This window comes from Aythya fuligula, chromosome 33 (genome assembly GCF_009819795.1).
Source record: "Aythya fuligula isolate bAytFul2 chromosome 33, bAytFul2.pri, whole genome shotgun sequence".
In the NCBI taxonomy this organism is placed as follows: Eukaryota; Metazoa; Chordata; class Aves; order Anseriformes; family Anatidae; genus Aythya; species Aythya fuligula.
Window position 1 is genome coordinate 799264 of NC_045591.1, and position 23499 is coordinate 822762.

Genomic DNA, 23499 nt, shown 5'->3' on the forward strand with positions numbered 1-23499 from the left:
CATCTCAGACCCGATGCCACGGTGCTGACAATAAAGATCCTCCACAAGCCCTGCTGGTGTCTGTGCAGTGTTCTGGGGACAGGGCAGAGGCTCACACAGTTCTACGTAGTCCCACTAAGAGGAGTGGGTGTGTGGGGGCCATGGCATGGGACCCCAAAGGGCCAAGCGTGCCCTGGGGTGCCTCAGGCACAGCACTGCTGGCCGGCCGAGGGAAGGGATCGTCCCGCTCTGCTCGGCCTGCTGCGGCCTCTCCTCGAGCACTGCGTGCAGCTGTGGGCACCGCAGCAGATGAAGGGCATGAAACTGTGCGAGAGCCTCCAAGGCAGGGCTACGAGGACAGCGAAGGCTCTGCAGGGCAAGGCGTGTGAGGAGACGGTCTGCTGCAAGACGCCTTCCCAGGCAGCAAGGCCTCAGGACACAAAGCACGCAGGAAATGCCACTGCCAGACTCCATCTTCCTGTACAAAACTTTATATGACACAGTCCTGCTGCTGCTGGGCCTTGATGTGCTCCAGAGGAGGGAACAAAGAGCCCCCTCAGGCTGCTCATGTTCAGCACCAGGCACAGAACAAGGATCAACCCCGAACTAGGAGGCAAAGGTGGCCTGCAATGGCCAGCAGCACACGGTGACCACATCCCTTGCCCTGGGGTCTGCAAGCAGTGCAAGCAGAGGGGAGAGGAGCGTGGAGAGCTGCTGCAGCCCCTGTGCTGCCTGCTGGGGCTCAGAGGCAGGGTGAGACCCATGGTTGCCAGCAGGGCTTGTGCCCCAGCACAGGAGCCACGTGCAGGGCAGAGCCCAGGGGCTGCAAGGGGCCTGGCCCCTGCTTGCAGCATCCCAGCCCTCCTCCAGCAGCAGGGAGGAACACAGGAGAGCCCCTGGCCCCACTGCCCCTCATTCCTGTGCTGTTCCTGCAGGACCAAGGAGAGGTGATGCAGGAGTGTCTGGAGAAGGGCAGGAGCCCCCCAGGGCTGGGGACGGGGTCTGGGGTGTGCTGTCCCTCAGGCACAGCTGAATTCCCCGTGTATCCAGCTAGAACAAGGGGCGGATGCTCTCCCCGTTGAAGGAGGCTTCTGTGAAAGTGAAGATCTGGACCCCATTGTCAGCGTTGAGAAAAGACACCTGCCTCTGGGTACAGTCCAGACAGACCCAGATCCTCGTGGGGACAGGGGACAGGGACAAGAGGGTGTGAGGCCATGTGAGAGATATGAGCTGCCCCTCATAGTACTGCAGAGCCCAGATCCCGTTTTTAGGGATTGTTTTGTTCCACCGATTTCTCTTCACAGATGCCCTGACCACCCCCACAGACCACCGTGAATCCTTTAGCTGCTCTCCCTCCACCTCCACCAACCAGCAGTGCCTCCCGTCTCTGAACTCCTCATGGCCCAGCATGCACCACCAAATGTCAAATCTCTCTGGTGTGTCAGGCACCTGCTGCCATTCACTTTTGCATATCACACTGCAGTTGTCCTGAGACACAACAAGCCCGGGATGAGCCGTGTCTGGATCCAGGGTCACCTTCACTGCAGGGACAGAAGGAGCCAGGCCATCAGGGGCAGAGCTCAGCCCTGGGCAGGCTTTCCACAGCTCGGGGACAGGAGCTGCCCCATGGGGCAGGAGATGGGGCACCTCTTGGCTCCTGAACATGCCCCACCAGGGGTAGGAGGAGCACCTCAGAGGGCAACCCAGTGCACAGCTACCTGTATTGTGAGGCAGCAGAAACTTTCTCCATGCTGGAAGGAGAGGGGAGAGATGGTCACAGCCATGGCTGGTGCCCAGTGGGTGTGGGCAGGGTGAGGGGTGAGCCCTGGGGTGCTCTGTCCCAGCTGCCCACCCTCCCCTGCACATTGCCTTGGTGTTGCCCTTGGGTCTGAACACCGGTAGACTTACCCAGCTCTGCAGCTTGATTCTCTACAAATGAAAAAGAAAAGGAAAATATGAGAAGAAGGCACAGTTTCTGATTCCATACCTCTCGCTATGATGCCTTTTTTGTTTGTTTGTTTTTTCTGTTTGGAGAGTGAGACTTACCCAACTCTGCAGCTTGTTCATCTACAAATGAAATAGAAAAGCAATGCATCGATGAGAGGAGTCAGTTTCTCAACAATGAGTGCTACAAAGAAAGACCCCCCAATTCCTTCAGTTGGGGGGGGGGGGGGGGAAGAGAGACTCACCCAGTCTTGCATCTTTTTCCTCTGGAAAAGAAAAGCATAAGGAATGCATGATCAGAGGGAAAAAACTTCTCACCCACTGTCTATGCAGAAAATTCTTTCAGGTTAGGGATGGACACTCACCCATCTCTGCAGCTTGTTTCACTGGAAAAGAAAAAGAAAGAGAAAAGCAAGGTATGGTCAGACAGGAGTATGCTTGTGGGAAGACACCAAATACCTTCTCTTTGGGGAAGGAGACTTCCCCAGCTTTGCATCCTTTTTTGCTGCTATAGAAAAGCAAAATAAAATGAAAGGTCAGAGTGGAGAGACTTTCACCCCATTGTTGCTGCCATGGGTAGACCTCAAATATTTTTGCTCTAATGCATGTGCACAGACCACCTTGCTCCCAGACTTGTAGTGACCAGACTAAGAAGCACCTAGGCCCAGCTTTTTGCAAGACTTGTAGCATTAAGGACAGACACTTGTGCAGCTCTCGGGCACCGTGCCACCAAAACACAAGGGGAAGTGAATGGGGGTGGGTGGAGGATGTCCCTGTTCCAAAAGCGTCAGTGCAGAGCGGGGCAGCCCCGCAGCTCGCTCTCTGTCCCCACCTTGATTCCCATTCATTTCAGCCATCCCGGCCGTGTCCCGTGTCCCATGCCCAGGGCAGCCCCAGCCCCAGCACTCCCCACTCCCACACCAGGCTCCAGCTGCTCCTCCAGCACCCCCGAGCCACCAGCACACAAGCCCCCAGAGCCCACCCAGACCAGGCCCTCCCGCACAGACACCACTTCCCCAGGGGCTGGGGGCAGGGACTGCAAGGACTCTCCCAGCTCTCGGCTCTGTGCCGCTGAAAAGCAAAGGCGGAGGAAGAGGTGGTGAGCAGAGCAGCTTGGTTGCTGGGTGGGAACATGTGCAGGGGGGCTGCGCCTTGCCACCAACCCCACGCTGCAGCCATGCTCCCTGGCCTCCCACCCAAGGCCCCTTGCCTTCTCCCCTGCCTTCGTTGCCCAAGGCAGAGGCCCAAGACGATCCTAAGGCCTTTGGCATCCCCAGGAGAACATTCCCTTCCTCCTCCTACGCACCTCCCTGGGCCAGGGCTCAGCCCCACTCCACACCCAGTGGGGTCCCTGCAGAACACCTCCCTCCGCTCCATCCCTGCGCTGCCAGCTTACCTTGCTTTCGAAAGAGATAAACACCGAGGCCAATGGACACAGCCAAAAGCACGAGGACCAGGGCCAGAGCCACCATCCAGGGCTGAGCATTGTGGAAGAAGGGAGCTGAGAAAAGGCACCAGGTAAAGGGCTGTGTTTACATGCCTGTGGTTAAAAGAGCAAGACCCAGACTTCTCCTGGGTCAGGACAAGTGCAGGGGCCAGGAACACCTCACCCTGGCTGTGCCATTTGTACCTGCAATGTCCAGGGATGATTCCCGGTCCTGCTGGAGGCGGCTGCTCCTGACCACGCAGGACAAGGGCCCCTCCACACTCCCAGTCACGATGACGGCACCTTCGATTTCAAAGAGCCCCTCCTGGTCCTGGGAATGTGTCTGGGAGACCGAGGGCAGGTGCTGCCCGCGAGCATCCCTCCACAGCAGCTGCGGCAGCGGGTACCAGCCGGCCGATCGACACAGCACCTGGATGCCTCCGGCCTCGTAGCCCCCCAGGGAGAGGTGGGGGTCAGTGCCTGTGGCTGGAGGAAGAGCCCGTGTTGCTGGGGCTTGACTTGGGGAGGGATTCATTCCAAGGCAAAGACCCCATCTGCTCCTATGCTAGACACAGCCCTGACCAGTTACGGTCCAAGGGCCTCAGGGACTGGGCGCTCCATGTAGCCACCACCATCTTAAACTATCCCGGCTCATGCCGGACCCAGAAAGGAGGGCTGCACAACGTCTGTGCCCCCTAAGTAACCTGTAAAGCCAGGTGCCGAGCTTCAGCTCCTCCAGGCAGTGTCTCTGCACCATGCTGTGCTGCTTGATGAAGCCCTGAGACATCCAGGCAACATCTCAGGTCTCCCCCAGCACAGAAAGCAAAAGTAAAGCAGACATCAGGCTGCTCAGAGGACTCTGCGATTCTCCCTGTGTGCTGTTTGGTCCCATTGCTGACACAGCTGAAGGTGCTGCTCAGCAGCCTGTGGCCAGTGCCCTCACAATATTATGATTATTGTCTTCAAGGACCCAAGTGAAAACTGACAAAACTCTCCAGGGAGCTATCTCCCCAGATATTACCTCCACATGCATGGGCATGCTCCATACCGTGATATAGCTGAAACATTCAAAGGACACGTAAAAATTCCCCTGGCAGCACCACCCCAGCCACTAACCTGACACCTCCAGCTCCACAATGGCTTCATCATAAGCATCAGCATTTTTCACAGTGCAGAAGTACTGGCCATCATCAGAGGGTCTCAGTCCTGTGATTCGCAAGTCCAGGCTTCCAGCAGAGAGACCATCTCTGGCCAGCTCTGTCCTCCCGGCATATGCCTCCATCTGCTCCCGGTACAGGTCCTCTCCATTGCGGTAGTGGTGCACTGTCTCAGATATCGTGCGCCGAATCCACCTGACCTCCAAGTCGCGAGCATCGCGTTGAGGGGACAAGTGGCAGGGCAGCACGACATCCTGCCCCACGGTGGCAGTGAGAGGGTGGCCTGGTCCCTCCAGTCTAAGCTGGGCTGGGCAATGGAGAAGGGCACAGAGAGGAGGTGAGATTTTGCCATCGTAAATTTAGGGGCATTGAGTGACAAAGGGCGAGCTGTGCGTGAGTTGGTGCGTGCTGCATCCGACATGTCCATGGGAAACCACCGGGGAAACAGGAGAGGGAGAGGGAGGACATGCAGGAGAAGGAGGTGTGCTGGAAGTGGGAGCCCTCTCTGCAGAATTCGGGCAGGTGAAGGAGACACAGCAAGGGCAGGCAAGGCAGTGCCCGTATTGTGTGAAAGAACAAAAGTGAAAGTGAAACCGAGCGGGGGGCTGAGCTGTGGGCTCGGGTCCCCCCTTTCCCACAGCCTCTCCCCTGTCCTGCAGCAGCAAGTCTGCATGCACAGGGGGGAGAGCCCCCAGCAGCCCCGTAGGATCCTACCTGAGCCCAGCTGGAGGAGGAGCAGAGTGATGAGGGAAGTCAGGAGGCCCCTGGCATGGCTGGTGAGGTTGGGGCAGCCACAGCCCCAGGTGAGCCCCATCTGAGAGAGAGGTTCTGCAGGAGACAGGAGGCCCCCCAGGGTTTCTTCTCGAAGGGAGACCCACCAAAAGAGAGAGGTCCCTCACAGCACCCAGCCATGCTGCAGGAAGCACAGGGCTACGCCCAACTTCCCAAGCCTTTTCCTGCATCCTTTTTGCAATAATCGTCTAGGAGGAGCTCTGGCCCTGGAGCAGTGGGGACAAGTGTCTGGGGAGTTCTGCGTGCCTGGCACTCAGATGCAGATGATGCTAAAACTGATCTGAATTAATATTTAGCTATATGTATGGTAAAATATCCTGATTATTGGGGATGGAGATGAGAACCTTATGAGAAGCAGATGTAAAAAGTAAGATATCGCTCAACGCCAACGGATGAGAGAAGGACAAAAAGTCGTTAGGGAAGGAAGAACAACTTGTTGGCAGGAAGCAAGGGAAAGATAAGCAAAAAACTCCTCAATACTGTCCAACAGAAGGTCAAAGTCCAGAAAGGTAAAAAGTTTGACCTCCTCTTCCTCTTTGCCTTCATCCCTAAAGATCCCTGCCCACGAGCACCAGGCTACATTGCGCAGACAAAACCTGGAGGAGCTAAGGGAGGGGAGTATTGAAATGAGCACTTGGAAGAGGTCTGCCTTTTCTGAGATGTTGTGGTTTAACCCAGCTGGCAGCTAAACACCACACAGCTGTTCCCTCACTCTCCACCCTCCTTCTCTGGGATCATGGAGAGAACGGTGAAGAGAAGCCGAGGGTTGAGATAAAGGCAGTTTATTAAGACAGGAAAATAATAATAACAACAACAATAATAATAATAGTACTACAACTAACAGTGTGTATGAAGCAAGTGATGCACAACGCTCACCACCCACTGATCAATGCCCAGCCTAACCCCGAGCAGTCTGCTACCCCCCCCAACCCTGGCTAGCCACCCCTATATATTGTTTCGCATGATCCCAAATAATACAGAATAACCCTTTGGCCAGTTGGAGTCAGCCTTACTGGGTCTGTCCCTTCCCAGCTCCTGCTGCACCCCTAGTCTGCCCATTGGCAGGACAGAGAGAGAAGCTGAGATGTTCTTGGCTTGGTGTAAGCACTGCTCTGCAACAATTAAAACATCAGCATGTTATCAGCACCCCAGGATACAGTTGGGCCTCCTGGCTGCTAGTGCACACTGCTGGCTCATGTTCAGCTTGCTGTCAACCACAACCCCCAGATCCCCCTCTGCAGAGCTGCTCTCCAGCGTCTCATCCCCCAGTCTGTCCATATAGCCAGGGTTGCCCCATCCCACGTGCAGGACCCAGCACTTGCTCTTGTTAAACTTCATGCAGTTGGTGATTGAACAACTCTCCGATCTGTCCAGATCTCTCTGCAAGAGCTTTCCACCCTCAGGCGAGTCAACAACTCCTCCCAAGGGATGCCGTCCTTCCCAAACTGATCCTACATGTGCTTCCCACAGGCAGCAGCTCTCTAACAACTGCCCCAGTATGGGTCTGTAGTATAGGGTACATCTGTCAGGAGCAAACTCTTCCAGTCTAGGTTGCCCATATATGACAGCTCCCCCCAGACTCCCATCTCCTTTGTGGGCTCCTCTCCACTGGCTGTGGCTCCGGCCTGTGTCCTGCTCCTGCGGGGGCTCTCCATGGGCTGTAGCCTCCTCCAGGCCCCATCCTCCTGCTCCACTGGTGACTCCTCCATGGGCTGCAGTGTGGAGATCTGTTCCACCTGTACTCCCACTCCATCCATTAACCGCCCCAGTCCCCTAACGTCCCATTTGAGAGCCTTCAGGCTTCTCTCTTCAATGTCATCACTGCCAGCCTGGACTATCAAAAGAGGATAGCAGTCCTGAGGTGTGGAGTCGACTTCCTCACCGTAGGCATCCTCCTGGCTACACTTTCTACCTCTTCATCAACTACCAGTCTCTCAAGCTCCAGGGCCTCAAACCTGTTTTGGAAGGTGGGGCTGGCTGGGGGTGGCTTCACATGCGATGTCGAGCAGGGACCTGTCTCCATTCCTCCTCAACTCCTAGGTCCCCTCCCTCTGCCTGACAGCGACAGGGGAGGGGGTCAACCCCCATTTGGGGTGTCTCACCCCGGTACCTCTCCTTCAGGCCCTGCAGGGAGTTGCCCCACCACTCTATCTCCTGCTCACACTCCCTGGTGAGTTTTCACAACTCCCGTTCCTCGAACAGAACTCCTTGTTTTTATAATACAAAAGACAATGAACAAACATTTATTGTGTATTACACCCTCAACCTCTCCACCTCCTCCTTGAGTTTTGCCACCAGGCGGACCAGGTCATCCACCTGCTCGCACCTCACGCACACACAGTCTCTCTGCCTCCTACAGACGGCAGCAAGAGGCTCAGACGCTCCCTGCATCCAGAGACCTGAACTGGTGCAATTTTGAGAGGGCAGTCAGTCTGGGTGTGTACAGACTTGCTAGAGAGAGCACTGTGCCTGGTGGAGACCATTGCAGCCTAGCTAGCGGTGGACCACCGTTAGAGGAGTTGTTCATATGGGCGGGGGGGAGCGCTCTGCCCTCCCTGCTCGCCCTGCCTGCACAAGCTGCCTGCCACTCCCTTCTGATGCGCCATGCCCTGTTTGCCCGTCCTGGTCACTGCGTTCCTGGTCTTTGTGCTCCCCAGGGGCAGCTTTTGAACGGACGTGGAGGGGGCCCTGCTGGCTTCGCCTACGCTTCGTCAGCCTCCCTCGCGAGGGCTGCTGGGTCCTGGCGGCTCCTTCAAGTGGGCTTGATGCCGGAAAAAAATAGCCCTGCCTGTGGGATCCCCTGCTCTGCTGCAGAAAGAGTCTGCCCTGGAGCTAAATGCCTTGGCAAGATGTTGCACCGGGCATTTCATTGGGATGTTACACAGGGGTGTTGTAGATCATGTTGCAAGGAGATCTTGCACCGGGCATTGCATGGGGGTGTTGCAGAGCACACTGCATGAGGACGTCAAGGGAGGATGTTGCCTGGAGCACTGCACAACGCATTACATTGAGCATTGCAAGGGGATGTTGCACAGAGCAATGCCTCTTGCAGGGTGTGGAACAGGGGCGTTGCACAGGGCATTGCATGGGGATGTCGCATGAGACATCGCATGGGACAATGCCTAAAGCTTGCACGGAGTGTTGCATGGGGAAGTGGCATGGGGAAGTTGTGTGGAGCTTTGCATGGGAGCATTGCACTGGAGCATTGCACAGCATTGCGTGGGGACGTTGCACAGGGCAGGGAAAAGGGGCTCGCCCACCACTGACCCCATCCCCATCCCTGCTCCAGCGCAGCCCCAAGTCCGCATCATCCCCGCGGAGACGGGGAATGCCCGTGTGCCCGTCCGCCTCAGCTGCCACATCTGGGGCTTCTACCCCCCCGAGGTGACCGTCATCTGGCTCCACAACGGGGACATCGTGGAGCCCGACGACTACAACCCCATCTCCGCCATCCCCAATGGCGACTGGAGCTACCAGACGCAGGTGTCCCTGCTGGTGGCCCCGGTGGCAGGCAACACCTACACGTGCTCGGTGCAGCACGTCAGCCTGCAGGAGCCTCGCCTGGAGGACTGGAGTGAGTGGAGAGGCGCAGGACCACACCCGGAGGCCGGCGTTCTTTGTTCCTTGCTGCCACTCACCCGGCCGTGTCCCCGCAGGTCCCGGACTGATGCCGGAGGTGACGATACTGGTGGCGGTGGCCACCGTGCTGATGGTGCTGGGACTTGGCTTATTTCTCGCCGGTGTCTACCGCTTCAGGGCCAGGCCTCCCTCCGTGGGTGAGTTCCACGGAGAGTCGGGGCCCTGGACAAGGGTGACAAGGACTCTGCTCACTCCTCTTCTCCCCCATGCAGGTTACACTCCCCTCCCTGGAGACAACTACCCCGCAGGTAACGGTGTCCCCATCCCCATCCCCATCGTGGAAGGGGCAAATCACCCCATCTCTCACCCTGTGTGTCCCCCCTTCCCCAGGCAGCTTCTGAGGACCCCCAGATGGAAACCTCCTGGCAGCGGCAGCTCCCGTTTGGCCCCATCTCAGACCCGATGCTGTGGTGCTGACAATAAAGAGGCTCCACAAGCCTCGCTGGTGTCTCTGCAGAGTTCTGGGGAGAGGGCAGATGCTCATGCAATCCTACGGTGTCTCACCAAGAGGAGCGGTTGTGTGGGGTCATGCCATGGGACACCAAAGGATCCTGGGGTGCCTCAAGCACGGCACTGCTGGCCAGCTGAGGGAAGGGATCGTCCTGCTCTGCTCGGCCTGCTGCAGCCTCGCCTCGAGCACTGCGTGCAGCTGTGGGCACCGCAGCAGACAAAGGGCATGAAACTGTGCGAGAGCCTCCAAGGGAGGGCTACGAGGACGGCGAAGGCTCTGCAGGGCAAGGCGTTTGAGGAGACGGTCTGCTGCAAGATGCCTTCCCAGGCAGCAAGGCCTCAGGACACAAAGCACCCAAGAAATGCCACTGCCAGACTCCATCTTCCTGTACAAAACTTTATTTGCCACAGTCCTGCTGCTGGGCCTTGATGTGCTCCAGAGGAGGGAACAAAGAGCCCCCACAGGCTGCTCATGCTCAGCACCAGGCACAGAGCAAGGATCAACCCCAACCTAGGAGGCAAAGGTGGCCTGCAATGGCCGGCAGCACATGGTGACCACATCCCTTGCCCTGGGGTCTGCAAGCAGTGCAAGCAGAGGGGAGAGGAGCGTGGAGAGCTGCTGCAGCCCTTGTGCTGCCCGCTGGAGCTCAGAGGCAGGGTGAGACCCATGGGTGCCAGCAGGGCTTGTGCCCCAGCACAGGAGCCGCATGCAGGGCAGAGCCCAGGGGCTGCAAGGGGCCTGGCCCCTGCTTGCAGCATCCCAGCCCTCCTCCAGCAGCAGGGAGGAACACGGGGCAGCCCCTGGCCCCACTGCCCCTCATTCCTGTGCTGCTCCTGCAGGACCAAGAAGAGGTGTTTGAGGAGTGTCTGGAGAAGGGCAGGAGCCCCTCGGAGCTGGGGATGGGGTCTTGGGGGTGCTGTCCCTCAGGCACAGCTGAATTCCCAGTGTGTCTAGAGAGAACCAGGGGCGAATGCTCATGCAATTGAACGAGGCTTCTGTGAAAGTGAAGATCTGGACCCCATTGTCAGCGTTGATGAAAGACACCTGCTGCTGGGTACAGTCCAGACAGACCCAGATCCTTGTGGGGACAGGGGAGAGGGACAAGGAGGTGCGAGGAGATGTGAGAGACTCGAGCTGCCCCTCATAGTACTGCACAGCCCAGATCCCTTCTTCAGGGTTCCTTTTGAAATACCCCTTCCTCTTCACAGATGCCCTGGCCACCCCCACAGCCCAACGTGAATACTTTAGCTGCTCTCCCTCCACCTCCACCAACCAGCAGTGCCTCCCCTCTCTGAACTCCTCACGGCCCAGCACACAGTACCAATAGTCAAATCTCTCTGGTGTGTCAGACACCTGCTGCTCTTGCTTTTCCTGTCTCACACTCTGGTTGTCCTGAGACACAACAAGCATGGGATGAGCCGTGTGTGGATCCAGGGTCACCTTCACTGCAGGGACAGAAGGAGCCAGGCCATCAGGGGCAGAGCTCAGCCCTGGGCAGGCTTTCCCCAGCTCGAGGCCAGGAGCTGCCCCACGGGGCAGGAGATGGGGCACCTCTTGGCTCCTGAACATGCCCCAGCAGGGCCAGGAGAAGCACCTGAGAGGGCAACCCAGCGCACACCTACCTCTATTATGAGGCAGCACACACCTTCTCCATGCTGGAAGAAAAGGGGAGAGCTGGTCACAGCGCACGGCTGGTGGCCAGTAGGTGTGGGCAGGGTGAGGGGCCAGCCCTGGGCTGCTCTGTCCCAGCTGCCCACCCTCCCCTGCACATCGCTTTGCTGTTGCCCTGGGTCTCAAGGACAGGGACACTCACCCAGCTCTGCAGCTTGTTCCTCTGAAAAGGAAAATAAGAGCAATGCATTGATGAGAGGAATTGGGTTCTTATCAAGTGGCTGCTATAAAGGAATGACCCCCAGTTCCTTCAGTCCTGGGGGTTGGGGGCAGGGAAAGAGAGACTCAACCAGTCTTTCAGCTTTTTCTTCTGGAAAAGCATAAGGAATACATGATCAGAGGGAAAAACTTCTCATCCCATGTCTATACCACAAATTCTTTCAGTTCATGGATGCACACTCACCTATCTCTGCAGCTTGTTGCACTGGAAAAGAAAGAGAAAAGCAATGTACGGTCAGAGTGGAGTATGCCCATAGGAAGACACCAAATGCCTTTTCTTTGGGGAAGGAGACTTACCCAGCTCTGCATCCTTCTTGCCTGATATAGAAAAGCAAAAGGAATGAAAGGTCAGAGTGGAGAGACTTTCACCACATTGCTACTACCATAGGTAGAACCCAAATTCTTTTGCTCTTGAGCATATGCACAGACCACCTAGCTCCCAGACTTGTAGTGACCAGACTAAGAAGGACAGAGACCCAGCATTTTGCAAGACTTGTAGCAGTAAGGACAGATACTTGTGCAGCTCTCGGCACCGTGCCACCAAAACACAAATGGAAGTAAATGGGGACAGGTGGAGGACGTCCCTGTCCCAAAAGCATCAGTGCTGAGCCGGGCAGCCCTGCAGCTCACTCCCCGTCCCCACCTTGATCCCCGTTCCTTTCAGCCATCCAGGCCGTGTCCCGTGCCCAGGGCAGCCCCAGCCCCAGCACTCCCCACTCCCACCCCAGGCTCCAGCTGCTCCTCCAGCACCCCCGAGCCACCAGCACACAAGCCCCCAGAGCCCACCCAGACCAGGCCCATTCCCTCCTGCAGGGACACCACCAGTTCCCAGGGGCTGGGGGCAGGGACTGCAAGGACTCACCCAGCTCTCGGCTCTGTGCCGCTGAAAAGCAAAGGCGGAGGAAGAGGTGGTGAGCAGAGCAGCTTGGTTGCTGGGTGGGAACATGTGCAGGGGGGCTGCGCCTTGCCACCAGCCCCATGCTGCAGCCATGCTCCCTGGCCTCCCACCCAAGACGATCCTAAGGCCTTTGGCATCCTCAGGAGAACATTCCCTTCCTCCTCCTATGCAGCTCCCTGGGCCAGGGCTCAGTCCCGCTCCAGACCCAGGGGGGTCCCTGCAGAACACCTCCCTGCGCTCCATCCCTGCGCTGCCAGCTTACCTTGCTTTCGAAAGAGATAAACACCGAGGCCAATGGACACAGCCAAAAGCATGAGGACCAGAGCCAGAGCCACCATCCAGGGCTGGGCATTGTGGAAGAAGGGAGCTGAGAAAGACACCAGGAAAAGGGCTGCGTTTCCATGCATGTGGGATGGAAGAGCAAGACCCAGACTTCTCCTGGGTCAGGACAAGTGCAGGGGCCAGGAACACCTCACCCTGACTGTGCCATTTGTACCTGCAATGTGCAGGGATGACTCCTGCTCCTGCTGGAGGCGGCTGCTCCTGACCACGCAGGTCAAGGGCCCCTCCACGCTCCCGGTCACGATGACGGCGCCTTCGATTTCAAAGAACCCCTCCTGGTCCTGGGAATGTGTCTGGGAGACCGAGGGCAGGTGCTGCCCACGAGCATCCCTCCACAGCAGCTGCGGCAGCGGGTACCAGCCGGCCGATCGACACAGCACCCGGACGCCTCCAGCCTCGTAGCCCCCCAGGGAGAGGTGGGGGTCAGCACCTGTGGCTGGGGGAAGAGCGCGTGTCTGGGGCTTGACTTGGGGAGGGATTCAGTTCCAAGGCAAAACCCCATTTGCTCCCATGCCAGACACAGCTTATCACAGCAACGGCCCCAGGGGCTCAGGGGCCAGGCACTCCACACATTCAACCTCACCCCAAAACCACCCCGGCAGGTGCCAGATCCAGAGAGCAGGACTGCACAAAGCCAGTGTCCACTAATCACACAGAAAACAGAGGTGTCGCGATCCTGCACCTCCAGGCAGCATCTCTGCACTAAGCCGTGCTGGTTCAAGAAGCCCCGAGACTTCCAGACAATGTCTCAGGTCTCCCCCAGCATGAAAAGCAAAACCCGAAAGAGGTCCAGCTGCTCAGAGGTCTCTTCCCTGCTCCAGGCACTGTGTTTGGTAGCATCATAGGCACAGATGAAGGGGCTGCTCAGCAGCCTGTGCCCAGTGCCCTTAAACCATCATGCGAATGGTCTGCATAGACACCAGTGAAAACTAACAACTATATCCTCTCTACAGATCTGTCTTCCCAAATACTACGTCCATTACCATGTCCATATTCCATGGTGTTTAATAGTTGAGACAGGAAAAAGAAACTTAAATTCTCCCCTGGAATTCCCGGTGTATTGCCCGAGCCACAAACCTGACACCTCCAGATCCACCGTTGCTTCATCATAAGCATCAGCATTTTTCACAGTGCAGAAGTACTGGCCATCATCAGAGGGTCTCAGTCCCATGATTCGCAAGTTCAGGCTTCCATTAGAGAGACCATCTCTGACCAACACTGTCCTCCCAACATATGCCCCCATCTGCTCCCCGTACAGGTCCTCTCCATTGCGGTAGTGGTGCACTGTCTCAGAGATATGGTCCCGGATCCACCTGATCTCCAAGCTGCGAGCATCGCGATGAGGGGACAAGTGGCAGGGCAGCACGACATCCTGCCCCATGGTGGCAGTGAGAGGCTGGTCGGGTCCCACCACTCTGAGCTGGGCTGGGCAATGGAGAAGGGCACAGAGAGGCGGTGAGATTTTGCCGTTTTAAATTTAGGGTCAGTGAGTGTCAAAGGGCGAGCTGTGTGTGAATTGGTGCGTGCTGCATCCCCTGTGTCCCATGGGAAACCACCCAGGAAAGAGGAGAGGGAGAGGGAGGACGTGCAGGAGAAGGAGGTGTGCTGGGAGTGGGAGCCCCCTCTGCAGCATTCGGGCAGGAGAAGAAGAGCCAAAAATGGCAGTCAAGGCAGCGCCCATATTGTGTGAAAGAACCAAAGGGAAAGTGAAACCCAGCAGGGACCGAGCTGTGGGCTCTGGTCCCCATACCCTGGAGCCGCTCCCCTGCCCTACAGCAGCACATCTCTCAGGCCCAGGGGGGAGAGCCCCCAGCATCCCTGCAGGATCCTACCTGAGCCCAGCTGGAGAAGGTGCAGAGTGACGAGGGAAGTCAGGAAGCCACTGGCATGGCCGGTGAGGCTGGGGCGGCCGCAACCCCAGGGGAGCCCCATCTGTGCTGCAGCAGGAGCAGGATCTGGGGGTAGAAGAGTAAGGTACTGAGGGGCTGCAGGCCTGGGCACAGGGAGCCACGGCTAGCAGCGCCTTGGGCAGGGTGCAGAGCCTGCGCTTATCATGGGCTGGGGGACACAGAAGGCAGCCCCAGGTGTTCTTCTCCAAGGCAGTCTCACCAAAATAGTCGTCCCTCTCAGCACCCACCATAGCTGCAGGAACTAGAAGGCTACACGTGACTTCACCAACTTCTGCTCAGCTCTTGTCTGCAGTAACCCTCTGGGAGGAGCCCTGACCCTTGTGGGAAGGGTGCAAGATGCTGCAGGGCAGAGCGCCATCGGAGGCTGCAGGGAAAGAGGCACAGCTGGCTGCCGAGCATCTCAGTGCCACCCTTTTCCCAGGGTGGTGGGGACAAAGAGCCAGCCCCACTCCCGGCTCTGTCCATCCCAGTGGAGGCAAAAATGGGCAGACCTTTTGCCCTCTGGCAAGCAAAGCCCTTCTGCAGCACGGTGGAGACTTTGGTGTGGAAATGGTTTCCAAGGACCAGAGGGACAGCTTCTGCATGCAGCTAGGATGATGACATGGATGAGCTGTTCGTTAAGGAACTATGCGATGCCTCAGAATCTGCTGCCCTAGTCCTTATCAGGGTGAATTCATATGGCTAAAGCTCAATTTGAGTTGAAGCTTGACAGAACTGTTGGGGGAAGTAAAACTGAGTTTTATAAAATATCTAAACAGCAAAAGTAGAACCGGAGAAAACAGTGGTCCTTTACTTGACGGGGATGGTCTCCTCACAAACAGGGGCATGTTTAATGCTTTTTTTGCCTTTGTCTTCAACACTGACAATGGGCTCTGGGACCCCAGTTGCCCTGAGCTGGAGGACCGTGAGAGCAGGAATGATAAACTCCCAGCAAATATTGACTTAGTATGCGATTTGCTCCTACAGGTGGAGACTATAGGGCCTGATGGGATTAATCCCAGAGTACTAAGAAAACTGTCTGATGTCATCATGAAATCCTGTCCTGGTTTCAATTAGGATAGAGTTAATTTTCCTCCTTGTAGCTGGTAGAATGCTATGTTTTGGCTTAGGATGAGAAGAGTGCTGATAACACGCTGATGTTTCAATTGTTGCAGAGCAGTGCTTACACCAAGCCAAGGACTTTTCAGCTTCTTGCTCTGTCCTGCCAGCGGGCAGGCTGGGGGACCTATAAATGTCCCCAGTGCAGTATAGCCTTGCAAAGAATTCAGTCTACTTAGCCCATCTCAGGACTCACTGGGGACAACCCCCTTATCCGTGCTCTGACTGCGGGGAAGCCTTCTCTGAAAGCTCGGCGTTCAACCAACATTGGAGAAAGCACTTGGTAGGGAAACCCTATCAGTGCCCTGACTGCGGGATGGGCTTCACTGTTCCCTCAGCCCTCCTCCTCCACCAGAAAAGCCATGTGGAGCCTAACTTTTACTGTTCTTCCCAAACAACCCTCTGAAGATTACATCTGTGAATTGAGGAGGACCAGGCATGCAGCTGGTGGTCATGGCACAGCTTCTCGTAGCGCTTAGGGAACGTGGTGGTCAGTCAGTCCCTGGCCCTGGGATGGCTTTGGGGATGGTGGGAGCCCAGTGGGATGTAGGATAATTGGCTGAGAGGATGGTAGGACAGCAGTGGGTGGAGGGTTTTGAGGTTTGGGGTTGGTGAGAGCCCAGTGGAATGGAGGATGATGGGGTTTTGGAGATGAAGAGACCCCAATTGGGCTAAGGTGGATGGGGTTTGTGGTGGTGGATCCCCACTGGAGTGGAGGACAATGGGGTTTTGTGATGGTGGGACCCTGCTGGGATTAAAGAGGATGGGGTGTGAGGATGGTGGGATCTCAATGGGATGAAGGATGATGGGATTTTGGGATGGTGAGACCCCACGTGCATGAAGATGGATGGTTGGGTGTGGAGACCACTCAGCTTGGCATTGAGAACCAGCTGGAGGAGAGCATCTGTGTCTCCTCATTGTGTAGCTGGGTTCAAAACCTATTCTTAGCTTCCCACCTTCATATAGTTAAACCTTCGAAGAGGCCAAGGGAGTCCTGCAGCCACGGAGGCTCCATCTCACTGAGGTTCGGTCTGTTTGGATCACCTGCTTCTATCGGATGCAGTGTCTTCCAAACGCATTTCCTTCCCCTGTTTCTGCACTGTGTCTGCTCCTGATTTTAATGCTGCGATGTTTAAAACACACCGCAATGAATTTGGCTCGAGAATGTCAGCTTGTTTGCCTGCTTGCTTTTAAACAAGGTGCAAAAAGTGGCACTGGTTTTCTGGGAGTGCAGGATTGTTACTGATTGCTGAGGGTTGGTGAAGCTGGGGTGGCCCCATGGCTCCTGCAAGCCCATCTCTGGCTGAACCCTGCCCTGAGCAGTGGAAAATAAAACAGCCACGGGAACAACTTGGGTGGTGGAAGGGAAATACGGGACATGGAGGTGGCTTGAAAGGACCTGACGGACAGCTTTAAGGTTGACGCAACCTGCTGCCTCTTCTTGGAGGACTTCAAAAAGCTGGTGATGCACCCCCGCAGCCACAGCCTATGCCGAGCCTGTGTGATGGGAGGATGGAAGCTCTTGATGATCCCCTTGTCCCAGCTGGGTCATTACCCTGTCTAGCTCAGGGCATGGCAATGACCCAGCTGGGACAAGGGGGTGCCAGGGAACAGATGGAGAACCAAGGGGCAGTTGGCGCTTTGGTTCCTCCTAGCTCTTACTCCCAGGACCAACACCAAGGAGAGGTCTGCTGCAAGATGTCTTCCCAGGCAGCAAAGCCTCAGGACAGAAAGCACCCAGGAAATGCCACTGCCAGACTCCATCTTCCTGTACAAAGCTTTATTTGTCACAGTCCTGCTGCCGCTGGGCCTTGGATACATCTACTCCAGAGGAGGGAACAAAGAGCCCCCACAGGCTGCTCATGCTCAGCACCAGGCACGGAGCAAGGATCAACCCCGAACTAGGAGGCAAAGGTGGCCTGCAGTGGCCAGCAGCACACGGTGACCACATCCCTTGCCCTGGGGTCTGCAAGCAGTGCAAGCAGAGGGGAGAGGAGCGTGGAGAGCTGCTGCAGCCCCTGTGCTGCCCGCTGGGGCTGAGAGGCAGGGTGAGACCCGTGGGTGCCAGCAGGGCTTGTGCCCCAGCACAGGAGCCACGTGCAGGGCAGAGCCCAGGGGCTGCAAGGGGCCTGACCCCTGCTTGCAGCATCCCAGCCCTCCTCCAGCAGCAGGGAGGAACACAGGGCAGCCCCTGGCCCCACTGCCCCTCATTTCTGTGCTGCTCCTGCAGGATGAAGGAGAGGTGTTTGAGGAGTGTCTGAAGAAGGGCAGGAGTCCCCCAGGGCTGGGGACAGGGTCTTGGGGGTGCTGTCCCTCAGGCACAGCTGAATTCCCCATGTCCACAACAGGAACCAGGGGCGGATGCTCTCCCCATTGAAGGAGGCTGCTGTGAAAGTGAAGATCTCGACCCCATTGTCAGCATTGATAAAAGACACCTGCTGCTGGGTACAGTCCAGACAGACCCAGATCCTCGTGGGGACAGGGGAGAGGGACAAGGGAGTGGAAGGAGATGTGAGAGACTTGAGATGTCCATAACAGTACTCCAGAGCCCAGATCCCTCCTTCAGGGCTCATGTTGATACACTTCTTCCTCTCTATAGATTCCCTGGCCACCCCCACAGCCCACCCTGAATACTTCAGCCGCTCTCCCTCCACCTCCACCAACCAGCAGTGCCTCCCCTCTCTGAACATCTCACGGCCCAGCACGCTGCACAAATAGTTAAATCTCTCTGGTTTGTCAGGCACCTGCTGCCATACACTTTCCCATCTCACACTGCTGTTGTCCTGAGACACAACAAGCATGGGATGAGCCGTGTGTGGATCCAGGGTCACCTTCACTGCAAGGACAGAAGGAGCCAGGCCATCAGGGGCAGAGATCAGCCCTGGGCAGGCTTTCCCCAGCTTGGGGACAGGAGCTGCCCCACGGGGCAGGAGATGGGGCACCTCTTGGCTCCTCAACATGCCCCAGCAAGGGCAGGAGAAGCACTGCAGAGGGCAACCCAGTGCACACCTACCTGTATTGTGAGGCAGCAGAAACCTTCTCCATGCTGGAAGGAGAGGGGAGAGCTGGTCACAGCCCATGGCTGGTGCCCAGTGAGTGTGGGCAGGGTGAGGGGCCAGCCCTCAGATGTCATGCAGGCCAAGCTCTGTGACACTCACCCAGCTCTGCAGCTTGTTCCACTGGAAAAGGAAGACAAAAGCAAGGCATGAGAGAGGGAAGCTGCTCAGCCCATGGCTGCTGCCATGGAAAGATGCCAAGTTTATGAAGAAAAGGTTATGAAGGGAATCTTACCAATCTTTGCATCTTTTCTCACTGGAAAAGGAAAGCAAAGGCAATGCATGTTCAGGGAAGAGTGCTTCAAATTTCTTGGCTAATTCTATGGCTAGACCACAAATTTCTTTGCCCTTGTGAGGGGGCACAGACAGTCTTGCTCTCAGACTGAGAGGGACCAGACTAACAAGGACCGAGGCCCAGCATTTTGCAAGAGTTGTAGCAGTAAGGACAGACACTCGTGCAGCTCTCTGCACTGTGCCACCAAAACACAAGGGGAAGTGAATGGGGATGGGTGGACAACGTCCCTGTCCCAGAAGTGTCAGTGCAGAGCGGGGCAGACCCGCATCTCGCTCCCCATCCCCACCTTGATCCCCGTTCCTTTCAGCCATCCCGGCCGTGTCCCGTGCCCAGGGCAGCCCCAGCCCCAGCACTCCCCACTCCCACCCCAGGCTCCAGCTGCTCCTCCAGCACCCCCGAGCCACCAGCACACAAGCCCCCAGAGCCCACCCAGACCAGGCCCTCCCGCACAGACACCACCAGTTCCCCAGGGACTGGGGGCAGGGACTGCAAGGACTCTCCCAGCTCTCGGCTCTGTGCCGCTGAAAAGCAAAGGCGGAGGAAGAGGTGGTGAGCAGAGCAGCTTGGTTGCTGGGTGGGAACATGTGGAGGGGGGCTGCGCCTTGCCACCAGCCCCATGCTGCAGCCATGCTCCCTGGCCTCCCACCCAAGGCCCCTTGCCTTCTCCCCTGCCTTCGTTGCCCAAGGCAGAGGCCCAAGACGATCCTAAGGCCTTTGGCATCCCCAGGAGAACATTCCCTTCCTCCTCCTACGCACCTCCCTGGGCCAGGGCTCAGCCCCGCTCCAGACCCACACGGGTCCCTGCAGAACACCTCCCTCCGCTCCATCCCTGCGCTGCCAGCTTACCTTGCTTTCGAAAGAGATAAACACCGAGGCCAATGGACACAGCCAAAAGCACGAGGACCAGAGCCAGAGCCACCATCCAGGGCTGGGCGTTGTGGAAGAAGGGAGCTGAGAAAAGGCAAAAGGAAAAGGGCTGTATTTACATGGCTGGGGTAGAAGAGCAAGACCCAGATTTCTCTCAGCTTAGGAGAAGTGCAGGGGCCAGGAACACCTCACCCTGGCTGTGCCATTTGTACCTGCGATGTGCAGGGACGATTCCCGCTCCTGCTGGAGGCGGCTGCTCCTGACCACACAGGACAAGGGCCCCTCCACGCTCCCGGTCACAATGACGGCGCCTTCGATTTCAAAGAACCCCTCCTGGTCCTGGGAATGTGTCTGGGAGACCGAGGGCAGGTGCTGCCCACGAGCATCCCTCCACAGCAGCTGCGGCAGCGGGTACCAGCCGGCCGATCGACACAGCACCCGGACGCCTCCGTCCTCGTAGCCCCCCAGGGAGAGGTGGGGGTCAGCGCCTGTGGCTGGGGGAAGAGTGTGTGGCTGGCGCTTAACTCGGGGAGGGATTGAGTTCCAAGGCAAAGACCCCATCTGCTCCCATGCCAGACACAGCACAGAGCAGCCATGTCCCCAGGGGCTCAGGGACTGGGCACTCCACAGAGCCACTCTCACCCCTAACCCACACCTATTGTTGGCACAGCTGAAGGACCTGCTCAGCAACCTGTGCCCTCTGCCCACACAACCGCAAGGGGATGGAGTTCAAATAGGGTCCCTGAGACTGAATTAAATCATTGCATTCATGCAGCTCTCTCTCAATAAAAAACCTGCAAGGGCACAGGTGTACTTCTTGGTGGACAAGTGCTCACTGACAGAGGAGAAGCCTCATCACACTCTACTGTTCGAAAGGCCGCGTAGATGGCCATGAGGATGGAATCGGGTCCTCGGTGGGACACACAAACCCAGGGACACCTGCACCATCCCTTGAATGCCTCAACCCAGCCACTAACCTGACACCTCCAGATCCACAATTGCTTCGGCATAAGCATCAGCATCTCCCACAGTGCAGACGTACAGGCCATCATCAGAGGGTCTCAGCCCCATGATTCGCAAGCCCAGTATTCCAGCAGAGAGACCATCTCTGGCCAACTCTGTCCTCCTGGCATATGCCCCCATCTGTTCCCCGTACAGGTCCTCTCCATTGCGGTAGTGGTGCACTGTCTCAGAGATATGGTCCCGGATCCACCTGATCTCCAGGGTGCGAGCACTGCGTTGAGGGGACAAGTGGCAGGGCAGCAAGACATCCTGCCCCACGGTGGCAGTGACAGAGTGGCCTGGTCCCACCACTCTGAGCTGGGCTGGGCAATGGAGAAGGGCACAGAGAGGCGGTGAGATTTTGCCATTGTAAATTTAGGGTCAGTGAGTGTCAAAGGGCGAGCTGTGTGTGAGTTGGTGCGTGCTGCATCCCCTGTGTCCCATGGGAAACCACCCAGGAAAGAGGAGAGGGAGAGGGAGGACGTGCAGGAGAAGGAGGTGTGCTGGGAGTGGGAGCCCCCTCTGCAGCATTCGGGCAGGAGAAGAAGAGCCAAAAATGGCAGTCAAGGCAGCGCCCATATTGTGCGAAAGAACCAAAGGGAAAGTGAAACCCAGCAGGGACCGAGCTGTGGGCTCTGGTCCCCATACCCTGGAGCCGCTCCCCTGCCCTACAGCAGCACATCTCTCAGGCACAGGGGGGAGAGCCCCCAGCATCCCCGCAGGATCCTACCTGAGCCCAGCTGGAGAAGGTGCAGAGTGACGAGGGAAGTCAGGAAGCCGCTGGCATGGCTGGTGAGGCTGGGGCGGCCGCAACCCCAGGGGAGCCCCATCTGTGCTGCAGCAGGAGCAGGATCTGGGGGTAGAAGAGTCAGGTACTGAGGGGCTGCAGGCCTGGGCACAGGGAGCCACGGCCAGCAGCACCTTGGGCAGGGTGCAGAGCCTGCGCTTATCATGGGCTGGGGGACACAGAAGGCAGCCCCAGGTGTTCTTCTCCAAGGCAGTCTCACCAAAATAGTCGTCCCTCTCAGCACCCACCATAGCTGCAGGAACTAGAAGGCTACACGTGACTTCACCAACTTCTGCTCAGTTCTTGTCTGCAGTAACCCTCTGGGAGGAGCCCTGACCCTTGTGGGAAGGGTGCAAGATGCTGCAGGGCAGAGCGCCATCGGAGGCTGCAGGGAAAGAGGCACAGCTGGCTGCCGAGCATCTCAGTGCCACCCTTTTCCCAGGGTGGTGGGGACAAAGAGCCAGCCCCACTCCCGGCTCTGTCCATCCCAGTGGAGGCAGAAATGAGCAGACCTTTTGCCCTCTGGCAAGCAAAGCCCTTCTGCAGCACGGTGGAGACTTTGGTGTGGAAATGGTTTCCAAGGACCAGAGGGACAGCTTCTGCATGCAGCTAGGATGATGACATGGATGAGCTGTTCGTTAAGGAACTATGCGATGCCTCAGAATCTGCTGCCCTAGTCCTTATCAGGGTGAATTCATATGGCTAAAGCTCAATTTGAGTTGAAGCTTGACAGAACTGTTGGGGGAAGTAAAACTGAGTTTTATAAAATATCTAAACAGCAAAAGTAGAACCGGAGAAAACAGTGGTCCTTTACTTGACGGGGATGGTCTCCTCACAAACAGGGGCATGTTTAATGCTTTTTTTGCCTTTGTCTTCAACACTGACAATGGGCTCTGGGACCCCAGTTGCCCTGAGCTGGAGGACCGTGAGAGCAGGAATGATAAACTCCCAGCAAATATTGACTTAGTATGCGATTTGCTCCTACAGGTGGAGACTATAGGGCCTGATGGGATTCATCCCAGAGTACTAAGAAAACTGTCTGATGTCATCATGAAATCCTGTCCTGGTTTCAATTAGGATAGAGTTAATTTTCCTCCTTGTAGCTGGTAGAATGCTATGTTTTGGCTTAGGATGAGAAGAGTGCTGATAACACGCTGATGTTTCAATTGTTGCAGAGCAGTGCTTACACCAAGCCAAGGACGTTTCAGCTTCTTGCTCTGTCCTGCCAGTGGGCAGGCTGGGGGACCTATAAATGTCCCCAGTGCAGTATAGCCTTGCAAAGAATTCAGTCTACTTAGCCCATCTCAGGACTCACTGGGGACAACCCCTTATCCGTGCTCTGACTGTGGGGAAGCCTTCTCTGAAAGCTCGGCGTTCAACCCACATGGGAAAAAGCACTTGGTAGGGAAACCCTATCAGTGCCCTGACTGCAGGATGGGCTTCACTGTTCCCTCAGCCCTCCTCCTCCACCAGAAAAGCCACGTGGAGCCTAACTTTTACTGTTCTTCCCAAACAACCCTCTGAAGATTACATCTGTGAATTGAGGAGGACCAGGCATGCAGCTGGTGGTCATGGCACAGCTTCTCGTAGCGCTTAGGGAACGTGGTGGTCAGTCAGTCCCTGGCCCTGGGATGGCTTTGGGGATGGTGGGAGCCCAGTGGGATGTAGGATAATTGTGTGAGAGGATGGTAGGACAGCAGTGGGTGGAGGGTTTTGAGGTTTGGGGTTGGTGAGAGCCCAGTGGAATGGAGGATGATGGGGTTTTGGAGATGATAAGACCCCACTAGGATAAAGGTGGATGGGGTTTGTGGTGGTGGATCCCCACTGGAGTGGAGGACAATGGGGTTTTGTGATGGTGGGACCCTGCTGGGATTAAAGAGGATGGGGTGTGAGGATGGTGGGATCTCAATGGGATGAAGGATGATGGGATTTGGGGATGGTGAGACCCCACGTGCATGAAGATGGA

General features: G+C 56.9%; 3 protein-coding genes across 3 annotated transcripts; all 3 read right to left on the minus strand.

Moving 5' to 3' along the window:
* Nucleotides 1-1029: 1029 nt before the first annotated feature.
* LOC116500235 (butyrophilin subfamily 3 member A2-like) lies at nt 1030-5320 on the minus strand. The gene is made up of 9 exons (XM_032205149.1): nt 5221-5320; nt 4466-4813; nt 3554-3835; nt 3320-3424; nt 2845-2994; nt 2289-2309; nt 2169-2189; nt 1888-1908; nt 1030-1520 (listed from the first exon to the last, which is right to left on the minus strand). The coding sequence occupies exons 1-9, from the start codon at nt 5318-5320 to the stop codon at nt 1030-1032; spliced, it is 1539 nt and encodes a 512-aa protein (XP_032061040.1).
* A 4884-nt stretch (nt 5321-10204) lies between these two features.
* On the minus strand, nt 10205-13899 carry LOC116500236 (butyrophilin subfamily 1 member A1-like). Its single transcript, XM_032205151.1, has 8 exons — nt 13596-13899; nt 12673-12954; nt 12439-12543; nt 12141-12161; nt 11576-11596; nt 11463-11483; nt 11011-11043; nt 10205-10833 (listed from the first exon to the last, which is right to left on the minus strand). Exons 1-8 carry the CDS (start codon nt 13897-13899, stop codon nt 10205-10207), a joined length of 1416 nt encoding a protein of 471 aa, XP_032061042.1.
* A 3834-nt stretch (nt 13900-17733) lies between these two features.
* On the minus strand, nt 17734-21576 carry LOC116500237 (butyrophilin subfamily 3 member A2-like). The gene is made up of 6 exons (XM_032205152.1): nt 21477-21576; nt 20722-21069; nt 19957-20238; nt 19724-19828; nt 19294-19398; nt 17734-18362 (listed from the first exon to the last, which is right to left on the minus strand). Exons 1-6 carry the CDS (start codon nt 21574-21576, stop codon nt 17734-17736), a joined length of 1569 nt encoding a protein of 522 aa, XP_032061043.1.
* Between the last annotated feature and the right edge of the window lie 1923 nt (nt 21577-23499).

What these genes read in the sequence shown, in the direction of transcription:
- LOC116500235 (XM_032205149.1), bottom strand. Translation starts at nt 5,320, where the DNA reads ATGGGGCTCACCTGGGGCTGTGGCTGCCCCAACCTCACCAGCCATGCC. An exon ending in ATCATCCCTGGACATTGCAG is followed by an intron (nt 3,425 to 3,553) that starts GTACAAATGGCA and finishes GCCTTTTCTCAG; the next exon opens with CTCCCTTCTTCCACAATGCT. An exon ending in GGAGGAGCAGCTGGAGCCTG is followed by an intron (nt 2,310 to 2,844) that starts GTGTGGGAGTGG and finishes TTTCTTTTCCAG; the next exon opens with TGAAACAAGCTGCAGAGATG.
- LOC116500236 (XM_032205151.1), bottom strand. Translation starts at nt 13,899, where the DNA reads ATGGGGCAGGATGTCGTGCTGCCCTGCCACTTGTCCCCTCATCGCGAT. An exon ending in GTCATCCCTGCACATTGCAG is followed by an intron (nt 12,544 to 12,672) that starts GTACAAATGGCA and finishes TGTCTTTCTCAG; the next exon opens with CTCCCTTCTTCCACAATGCC. An exon ending in TGTGCTGCCTCATAATAGAG is followed by an intron (nt 10,834 to 11,010) that starts GTAGGTGTGCGC and finishes CTGTCCCTGCAG; the next exon opens with TGAAGGTGACCCTGGATCCA.
- LOC116500237 (XM_032205152.1), bottom strand. Translation starts at nt 21,576, where the DNA reads ATGGGGCTCCCCTGGGGTTGCGGCCGCCCCAGCCTCACCAGCCATGCC. An exon ending in ATCGTCCCTGCACATCGCAG is followed by an intron (nt 19,829 to 19,956) that starts GTACAAATGGCA and finishes GCCTTTTCTCAG; the next exon opens with CTCCCTTCTTCCACAACGCC. An exon ending in GGTCTGGGTGGGCTCTGGGG is followed by an intron (nt 18,363 to 19,293) that starts GCTTGTGTGCTG and finishes CTGTCCTTGCAG; the next exon opens with TGAAGGTGACCCTGGATCCA.